We start from the raw sequence: 10,526 nt of genomic DNA, 5'->3' as shown, positions 1-10,526 counted from the left end.
TTCCTGAGGTGCTCTACACAGAGGGTAACCTGGTAAGGCAGCTGGAGTGACTGGGAGGTCCCAGAGTACTCTTTGCTGGGGCTTCCTGAGAAGTGGCCTGAAGCCAAAGTCATGACCAGGAGTTTCCTCATGTGTTGGTGTGTTGGTGAGATGGCTGGGGTTGGTATAGACTAGGGGCCTCAGCTCACTGAGGTGCTAAGCTGGCTAGGGCACCCAGACCCTACCTCCTAACCACCCAAAGTGTAGGGCAAATGAAAACCATGAAACCATGGTGCTTGCCAACCTGACTTCAGTTATAGCAGCTCCCTTGCTGTTCAGTGGAGTTCTAGAGCTGGGTTTTTTTTTTGTTTGTTTGTTTGTTTAAAGATTTATTTGAGAGAGAGAGTCAACAGGAGAAGCAGGCTCCCTGCTCAGGATGCGGGACTTGACCCCAGGACACCAGGATTACGACCACAGCTGAAGGCAGAGGCTTAACTGAATGACTGACCCAAGTATCCCATAAGCTTTACTATATCATAAGCATAAAGTCTTAGTGTCTTAAGGCTCACGGTTTGGAGCAGGATAAGGCTTAATTAAAGGCCCAGGAAGGTACATTCCCAGTTATTGAATCCCCCAGCTTGCAGTAGGCTTCTCAGACCCAGAAATTTCCAGTACATGCTCACTGGTTACACTGACGGCATGTCATAATCTGTGGCTACTTGGCAGTTACAGGGATAGATATGTACCCCCAAGATTCCTCAGGACCAGCCATTTGTTACTTCCATTTTAATCTTAGTATGTTCTAATACACATCATCAAAGTTACATATCTATCAAAGTTTCAGATCACGTGGCTCTTCTTTAAAAAGACATACCAGTCTTCCTTTTTTTAACCGAAGACTTCTTGAAAAATTCACTTACTATTTGTATGGAAAATTACTCTAGATATGGTAAACAATAAATGACACCTAATGAACATTTTCCTGGGGGAACACCATCAACCAACTACTCAACAATCCAAAATTTACAGCTTATACCACAACTTTTATTAGAAAAGTTATACATAACATAGCATCAACTATTTTCAAGAACAATATTAAACCCGATAAGCAACAAAACCAGACTAACAAAATGTGTTAACAAGAAACTAATGACCTTTCTATAATCAAACATTCAATTATCTACAAATAACTTTTTACAAGGGAGAAAAATCCATGGTTTACAGGCACGTATTGAAAATAAAGCTGCAATAGTAATTTTATACACTTACCATTCTCAAGAAACTGAATCACCAAAACAGTAATTACGAGTCACTAATTTAAAACATTTCACATAATTTAAAATTACTGGGTATACACTGAAGTCTGAGTTTCAAAAGTGATTTTTTTTTTTCCACAAAAGTGCCAACACTTAAGCTAGAACTTTCAGTGTGTAATTTTGCCCTAAAAAGTTAAGACATGTTCTGATAATCATAACAGTCACATAATTTCTGGTGCTACCTGGTCTGTTAATAATAAAGCCTTTATTTGGATGCTTTTCTTAAATTACAGGAAACTGGATATAGGATTTCTGTTGCAAAGCCATTAAAATAAAGTTTCAAACACAGGAGTGTGCAGCATTGGGAAAAGATCAGCACTAAAACTTATAATAAATATCAGAGAAGCCATTAGTTATTAACAGCATTGTCTGCTTAATAAGGGTTAAGTCAACCAGGTGTCTCATTTCCCATCAGTCTGTCCTTTTAGTTGGCATAGCAATTTCCATTTTCATGATCTGAGTACTCAAATATATCCAAACATCTTTTTAAAACTTTGATTTAGAGCTTCTGAAAAGTTATAAACGTTTTTATATTCTACTCTAAAAAGTCTACTTCTGCTCATTTTAGAGCCTCCTAAAACAACAGATTTTTAGGATAGTCAGGTTCATTAAAAAGTTTCAAATGGAATGACTTACCAAAGAATATTTGAAACCAAGGCCTATCATTCTGTAGCTGAAGGGGTTTAGTTGACAGCACAGTTTCACACACCCTCTTGGTCATTACGGAATTACACTTTAAAATAGTATCTCAAGAGAACAGTCTGTTTTGGGCACCATCCCCCAAAACAGCTGTTAACAAGACTGCCAGTGTTACTAGTGGGAAAAGACGACTTATTTCTCTCAAAGACTCACACTTAATTGTCAGACTTTTTTTCCCTGACATGTTTTCCTTTCCAATGCGGTGATGGAGAACGATGATAAAAATCCTGACTTTCACCTGCTACTCGACATTTACATGCGCCAATATTGCACACATCTGTTCTCAACTGTTAAAATGATCATCCGGGTCCTTGGGTGTGCCTGTTTCTCCATCAGAACACAAACACATCCATATAAGCAGTTTCCCTTAAAGATGAAATGGATAAAATACTGGGGGAAAAAATGAAGAAAAAGGCAGAGACTTTGTACAGAAAAAAATCTAAATTTCCTCAAAGGGTTTTGTGTGCCCTACACATGGGGGCAATTCGTATACACTAGTGAAATGAACACTAGCTATAATGCTTCTAGCTGCTCAAATAATGTGGAACCTTGGTCCAGGTGTTGCAATGATGTCACTGTATGGTTCTTCCTGCGTCAGCTCAATAGCTTGTTGCTTTTTAAGAACCAAGAAGCTGTAGAACTTCGCTGCAGCTTGCTTTCTGTTTGTGTTTCGACATAACTCAAGCAAACTGATGGATTCAGCTCCAGTTTTAGCAAGAGCTCGCTGAAATAAAATCAAAGGAAGAATTAAATCAAAGTAATCTCACAGTAGTAAAGTGGTAATTTTAAAAAGGTGCCAATTTTGGATACCAGAAAAAGTACACTGTATATTCTGCTGGAGTGGACTTTTTGAACGGTCTGAAGGCAATGGGGCAAAGTATATTACAGCTTATCTAAAATCAAAGATCAAGGAACAACATTCCAACAGAAGTGATAATAATAGTAAAACTGAACACATACAGTTCCTAAAATTTCAACTTATTTTTAAAATCCAACTATCCTTTGACTCTATTTTGGGAAACCTTGAGCAACTTGCCTGGTATTTCAGATGCTCAAAATATTTCACCTGTATCTGACTTGACAAATTTAATGATTCAACATATTAAATATGTCCAACGAAAACCAAGATGTAGACACACAAAGGTGTTCTATAAACCATCACCACAACTTCCCTTTGCAGCATAACCACAGCAAAGCATTCAACTGGATGCTCTCCAGGCTTACTCTGGGCCCACCAATTTATGTATCAAAATACACAGTGCTAGGAAAGTAGGTTTTCTGGTCTCAGAATTTTGCTATTTTTTGTTAAGGGAGCAATGCTAAGTCTTTGCTGAAGCCTCAGTCAGGACTGGTATACCTACCTGAAGCCCATGAAGCATCTGCTGAGTCCTTTTGTTCCATCTTCTTTCTTCTTGATCCTGATCACCTCCAGAAGCATCTTCATCCTGAAAATGGCCCCAACACACAAAAAAGCTGACAAAAGTGGTCTATTGCAAAATGAACTATTGCCTTATGTCCTGAAAGTTTTAAATTGTGTACTCTGAATAACAGAAAACTGTAATAAATCTCTTAGCACCCAGTACGAACTCTGAAGCTTGTCTTTTTTAAATTACAGAAGAAAGTCTTCTGTATTGGCAAGCAAGCATTTGGCTGAATATATGATTCTATACTGGTCTATATAAAGGATGTATGTGGTCTATACCACGTGGGCCCTGGACTACCGCTGGGTGGTGAGCTATTGGTTACGGACTGGCCCCCGTTAAGGTAATTATGTTGGATATAAATCAACTTATGTCACTAAGCACACTGCTTATTTCTACTGAATTTATTTGTATTTTTTCAGGAGCATGATTTTCTAGATGATTTATATTCTGGCAGCTCCCAATCATCGAAGAGCACAGATTAGCAGATGAGTATTAAGAGAAATGGGGTATAGGGGTGCCTGGGTAACTCAGCTGGTTAAGCACCTGCCTTTGGCCCAGGTCATGGTCCCGGAGTTCTGGGATCCAGTCCCACTCGGGCTCCCTGCTCAGCAGACTGTCGTCTTCTCCCTCTCTCTCTCTGTTGTTTCCCCCACCTCTTTCTCTGTCAAATAAATAAAATCTTTCAAAAAGGGGGAGGGCACTATAATCCATAATACTTGATTTTACTGAGCTGCCCAGCTCCCAGTGCCCTACAGGACTTGCCTTCTAAATGACTTTCTAAACTCTGAAGTTAGCTGAGATGTTTCCATACTGTGCTGGAACTACATGCCATATTTCAAAAAGCCAGGAGTTAAGGGATTCATACATAATAGAAAGCTTAACAATTTTAAATACTGATTCAACATTAAGTCTAGGATAACGGCATACCTTAGACTAGAGTAGCTCTGAGGCTAAATTTTGACTTAAAAAAACCCCACAGTATTCCAGTACTAAATGGTTGTAAAATCTATGGTTGCTATAATAAATTACAAATACAGGGGTTGCCTGGGTGGCTCAGTGGGTTAAAGCCTTGGCCTTCAGCTCAGGTCATGATCTCAGGGTCCTGGGATCAAACCCCACATTGGGCTCTCTGCACAGCGCGGTGCCTGCTTCACCCCCCACCCCCCCAGCCGCCTGTCTCTCTGTCTACTTGTGATCTGTCAAATAAATAAATAAAATCTTAAAAAAATAAATAAAATAAATAAATCACAAATACAAATGGATACTAAGGAAAATATGTACCCAGTCCACAAACTTAGAAGAATTTCAAAAAGACTCAATGCTTTCTAGAAAATATTTTAATGATTTTATTTACATTTAAATAAAGATCCTGAAAAAAGGGCGGGGGAAGACCTTGAACAGCCAAATAAAGGCCCTGAAAAGGAAATCCATTGCAAAAGTCCCTTTATTTTAAAAAAATAAAAGCCATTCAAACCTTTACTCAATCTATTTTAGCCAAGTCACATCTCACCCCAGTCTAATGAAAACAAACCTCCTACCAATGGAAAAAGGTGATCAGATTTCCAGGCACACAGTGAGATGTCAGACCAGAGGGAGATGCTAAAAAAGCAGTAAAAATTGGCCACCAAATAATAAAGTCAGCTACAATTAAGAAGTCAACTAAGAAATCAGTGAAAGGGCAGTCAGTCTTATGTCCTTCAAAAGTCCAGAAGGAAGCTAATGAGTTACAGAAGGAAGCTAATGAGTTACAGCACAGCATAAAATTTGATGTTGTTAACAATGATCTAGATCATTAAGAATTTGGTTAAATTTTGTTTCTGTTTGAACATCTTTCATCACTGTGATGCTCAACATCAATTACCTTGGCTCCACTATGAACATAAAGGACAACGGGCTGAAGATCAGCGTTAAATCTGGGATGGCATTTATTCCTCAAGTCTCCTTGACAGTGTTTGCTTACCTCCTCCTCTTCATCATCTTCTTTCTCCTTCTCTTTCTCCTTCTCTTTCTCTGGCAGAAGTTCTAACTCCGGAATTAACTGACAGATGTTTGGAGGCTCCTCAGGGGGCAGCTCTACTGGGGGTATTTCCACCTGCTCTACCTGTTGGGGCTTAAAGCAAGGGGAAGAAATACTGAGGTCATGCTGCCATACCTTCTCACAATCAAAAATTGATAATATCTTGTTGTTCTTACAAAGTTTTAACAGAAGAATTTAATTAACAGAAGTATTTTGTTCTTACACTTTAAGAAACCGAAGGGTTATAAAGTGTATGTGAGAAATTTGTAAATGACAAGAAAAAGTACAAACAGAAAAAAACACCCGAACTTTCTGCACCAGCATTTTAGGAAAAACCACAGAACCACCCACTAACACAATGCAAAAAGGCTTTAACATTAAATAGGCTTGTACTGTCAACCATTACTGCATGAAACTGTCTTAAGGCTATCACAAACTTGGGCTCTAAATCAGAGCCTAGGAGCTCTTATGGCAGCAAATAATAGGAATGAGGAGACCATTTTTCTGACTCCATCTCTTGAATTCTTTCTCTCAGGCTTAATATAAACAGCTGAGAATGTTAAAAAACAAGTTCTTCCAGGGCTGTGATACTATAGTAACCCACTTGTTACCTGTCTCCACCCCCATTCCTCAGCTCATACAAAAAGATGCTCTTTTGGACAATTCTACCACCAGAGGGCACAGAAAAAAATAGTTCTTAAAATTACAGAGGAAATCTTCAGCCTGTACCTCTTGATGGAGGCTGAACCAAGAGCCCAAGTTTATTCTAGAAATTTAAGATTGGGAAGCCTTACACTAGACCTTACTTCCTTTGTAGTTTAGTTTTCCGACCCTAAATGAACTTCATGGTAGAAAGTCTGCATGAAGTAGCCAGAAGTTGCTTTACATTTTTTTTTTTTAAAGCAATTTGACAAGTATATTCTGATTAATCAGTAAGGTAGCCTAAAACTGTCTCATGTTGCAAGAACCTGCAACAGAATAGAGAGCTGGGGAATTGACCCATGCAATGGGGAAATCTTATTTCAATAATGGTTCTGGAAAACTGGACCACTATTTTACACCATACATGAACACCAACCCAAAATGGATTAAAAACTTAAATGTAAGACCTGAAACCAAAAAACAACTAGGACAGGTAAGCTCCTCAAAATAGGTATTGGTAATGATTTTTGGATTCTGGAAGGCAGTAAGAGTAAAAAATAAGCAAGTGGGATGACATGGATAGACTTGGCAGTATAGGTGAAACAGAAGACAAATATATATGGTACCACTTATGTAGAATCTAAAAAAAAGCAAAACTCATAAAAGCAGAGTGCAGAAGCAGTTACTAGGGGTTAGAAAGATACTTCTATTTCTAAATTCTGGGGATCTAATACACAGTACGGTGATTCTAGTTAATACTATATTATATACTTGAAAGTTGCTAAGAATAGATCTTGAAAGTTCTCAACACAAGAAAAAATATGTAATTATGTAAAGCGATAGATATTATACACATACACGCGTTGTGAAATGATCCCACAATATCACATCATTATGTTGTATACCATAAACTAGTATGATGTTATATTTCAATCTTATCTCATTAAGACTGGAGAAAAACTGTTCAATCTTGCTGACAAGGAAAACCAGTATTTTTTTAAAAAGGAACTAGATGGGGGTGCCTGGGTGGCTGAGTGGGTTAAAGCCTCTGCCTTCAGCTCAGGTCATGATCCCAAGGTCCTGGGATTGAGCCCCGCATCAGGCTCTCTGCTCGGCAGGGAGCCTGCTTCCCTTCCTCTCTCTCTGCCTGCCTCTCTACCTACTTGTGGTCCCTTGTCTGTCAAATAAATAAATAAAATCTTAAAAAAAAAAGAACTAGGTGTTAATTAAAAAGTCTGATAGTGGGGCGCCTGGGTGGCTCAGTGGGTTAAAGCCTCTGCCTTCAGCTCAGGTCATGGTCCCAGGGTCCTGGGATTGAGCCCCGCGTCAGGCTCTCTGCTTGGCAGGGAGCCTGCTTCCTCCTCTCTCTCTGCCTGCCTCTCTGCCTGGTTGTGATTTCTCTCTGTCAAAGAAATAAAAATTAAAAAAAAAAAAAAAAAAAAAAAGTTTGATAGTCTATGTTCATATTTAACTCATGACATGCTTTAAGAAATTAATAGGTTCCTTATATTGTTTTTCATCTTTATCTAAAGTTGTCAGATTCACCTTGAGCTAAAATGGAACCAAGTTGAGACTCAAAGATTCCACATTAGACAAGGATGGTCACATTAGGCCACCCTGAAACAAGACTAAGAAGGCTCAAACTCCTGGAATATCTTTTCTCCCTCAGGGCACAACTGTGTTCACATCCTTGGCTGCCATTCTTTCTCTCTGGACCTATTCCTTGTCAATTTTTCCTCAACAAAAATATTTCAAAAGGGCTCCTTAAGACAATACTATTACAAGGGATGTAAAATTCTTGATGACTGATGTGCTTGCTTACAGGGATCACAGGCTCTGGATCAATTTGTCCTGCTTTTCGCTTGACTCCCTGAGGAGGTGGTGGAGGCATGGCTGACTCATCCAGGTTGGTCCTGCTGGTTTCCATCACTGACTCCTGGAGGCGGCTTGGCTCTTCCAAAATGGGCTCATCTGCAATTAGTCATATGAAGAGACGTGAATTATATGGTCTTTAACAATATTTCAGAATTTAATACTAATGCATTAAGACAAAAGTACTTTCTCTAATGAAGGAGGCCAAATAAAAATTTTACCTCTGCAATGATTACTCATTTTGTGATAAAACACATAAAAGCTGGAAAAGAGCAAAATTCTACCACCTGTAATCTAATGCGGGATAATCCTCTTAGTAGATCACTCAGCCAGTCCTAATCTTTAAACCTTTCCCAAACCAGAAAGCTTTCTACTTAACAAAGCAGTCAAATTACTTCCCTGTCTGAAAATTTGAGTATACTCCTTTGCTCCTGATTTCTCTTACTCTAGAAATATACAGGTAAATCTTAAGCCAAATGCTCATTTAAACTTGCTCAGGGAACTCTTCCAATAGAACACACCGATAACATCACGCTGCTGGTGCTGCTGCTGCTGGTCCTCTCTGGGAACCTCTGGATTTTCAAATTCTTTGAGAAATTCATCCAAATTATCAGCCTCTCCTCCTTTCCTCCTTTTTCTAAGATCTTCTGGTACTAGCGGTGTAAGACAGCGTGTAAAGAGCTATTAAAAAAAAAAAAAAAAACACCTCAATTATAAAAACAAACCACACTGAAGTCAAATGAAATTCTCCACTGTCTTGTAACCTGAAAGTAACATGAAAATTTTAAATTTTCTTGCAGTTTATTTTCATATTCACACACTTAAAACTCCATCTAATGGAATCGTATGAAGTAGTTTTACATGTTTTTTCACTTAATAGTATGGAAATCTTGTTAACTATCACTTTTAATAATTAATGACTGCATAATATTCCAGAGTGGGGATACATTTATCTGTATGTGTGTATATATCACATTTGAAACATTCAATTGTTTTTTTTTTTTAAGTTTAACTGCAAGCAATGTAATGAAAATCTTCACAGAAATGGTTTTTTCCACACTTTGATGAGATCAGTGAGTCACAGAAATAGTCTAAGGACTTTCTTCCAAATGATTACTGTTTATTGGAAGAACAATCATATAGTCTACAGTAGAATCCCGTTTCTATGTATATTTCAACTTCAGAATAACAGTCTCATAGACTGCTTCACTCAGTTCTTCACTTCGGAACCTTGTTTTGAAATAGCCTGGAACTTAAAGTGAGCAGAAAAGGGCTTATGGGTGAAAATATAATTCTCATAAAGCCAGAGAATTCTTTATTGTGGAAAAAAGGAGAACCACTTCACGGTTTAGCTTTCTAGAAAGCAAGATCTACAGACCGCAGACTTGAAGCACAGTGTACACTAAGGCAATGGTAGAGTAATTCATTATAGAGAGGCTGAAAAGGGAGAATAAGTATTAAAAACCTCAATGGCTTTTTAGTATAGAAAAAAATTCCTTATACATCATTTAAAAATACAGGTATCAGCAGGATCTTATACCATGATTTAATTTTAAAAAGGTGCCACATAGTTGAAAATACCTGATCAAAAATGCCAAATATGTTTTAAGAGTTAGTTTTAAAAAATGGCCAAATGTATATATAAAAAAAAAATTCTGCAAACTGTATTACCTTCAGTAGTCTATTATTCCATAAAGGCTGAGCAGGTAAGGAGAAGAGTTTTTCCACTCCCCCTGTCTCTTTCCACATCATCAATTTCTTGGTGGGTGGTGCCAGATCCAAAGTAGTAACAATATCAGAATAATCACTAAGTTGAGCTCTAATTGTCTTACTATCCAACTCTTTGACACTGTCAACAATCAGCTTCCTCTTCCTCTTGGCTTTTGTTTCTTTGACTGGAATGACAGAAGAAAATAAGGTCATTTTCCTGTGAGGCCATCGTGAAACCTAGAGACCTGGTCTCATTGAATCTCTGCTTTTCTGTATACCTGGTAGAAAAGCCTCAAGAGGGGAGAGTCCGTTTTAACTGATGTTTCTGCAGTTCCATGTAGACTACAGGCTGGCATATAATAGGTACTCAATAAAAATCTGCTGAACTAATGTATACAGACTTTGGGCAAAATTGAGTAAAATAATGTAAAAGCCAGTATGTTTTGCCCATATAAGTTTATACTGTAAATACAAAACATGTCACACTTGATTCAGATTTGGGCTCAAGTTCTGGGTTTTATGACTTATTACACCTGAGTGACCACTAAGAAAAATTAACTTTATCTTGCTTATCTCTATTTCCTCTTTACAAAGAAGTTGTAAAATACTTACTAAGTTCTCCATAAATGGCTGCAGTTACCATGATTTTTAGTGGAAAAGTTACAATTCATATATGACAGTTGGACAAGCAGATTAAGTGAAAAGAAAAAAAGGCCACATCCCCTTAGATAGATATGGAACTCCATCCTAGTTACTTATATTCATTTCTAATCCTTACTAAAACTGCTAAGTAGGTAGCATTATCTCAATTTCTTAAGATACAAGTAAGTTCCTCAAGATTTCATCCTGTCAGAAATGTTATACGCC

General features: G+C 37.9%; 1 protein-coding gene across 2 annotated transcripts in view; it reads right to left on the bottom strand.

Moving 5' to 3' along the window:
- Positions 1–1,001: 1,001 nt before the first annotated feature.
- Positions 1,002–10,526, bottom strand: part of RAD21 (RAD21 cohesin complex component) — a 30,332-nt gene continuing 20,807 nt past the window's right edge. For both annotated transcript variants that reach the window (XM_046016514.1, XM_046016522.1), the window contains exons 9-14: positions 9,621–9,844; positions 8,471–8,630; positions 7,900–8,048; positions 5,379–5,528; positions 3,356–3,439; positions 1,002–2,718 (exon numbers count right to left, since the gene is read on the bottom strand). In XM_046016514.1, the coding sequence (XP_045872470.1) occupies positions 2,527–2,718; positions 3,356–3,439; positions 5,379–5,528; positions 7,900–8,048; positions 8,471–8,630; positions 9,621–9,844 (959 nt within the window). In that variant the 3' untranslated portion in view covers positions 1,002–2,526. The remainder of the gene's footprint in view (positions 2,719–3,355; positions 3,440–5,378; positions 5,529–7,899; positions 8,049–8,470; positions 8,631–9,620; positions 9,845–10,526) is intronic.

The sequence above is a fragment of the Meles meles genome, chromosome 1 (genome assembly GCF_922984935.1).
Source record: "Meles meles chromosome 1, mMelMel3.1 paternal haplotype, whole genome shotgun sequence".
In the NCBI taxonomy this organism is placed as follows: domain Eukaryota; kingdom Metazoa; phylum Chordata; class Mammalia; order Carnivora; family Mustelidae; genus Meles; species Meles meles.
Note: the sequence above shows the minus strand (reverse complement) of the source record. Positions and strands in the feature narration are given on the sequence as shown.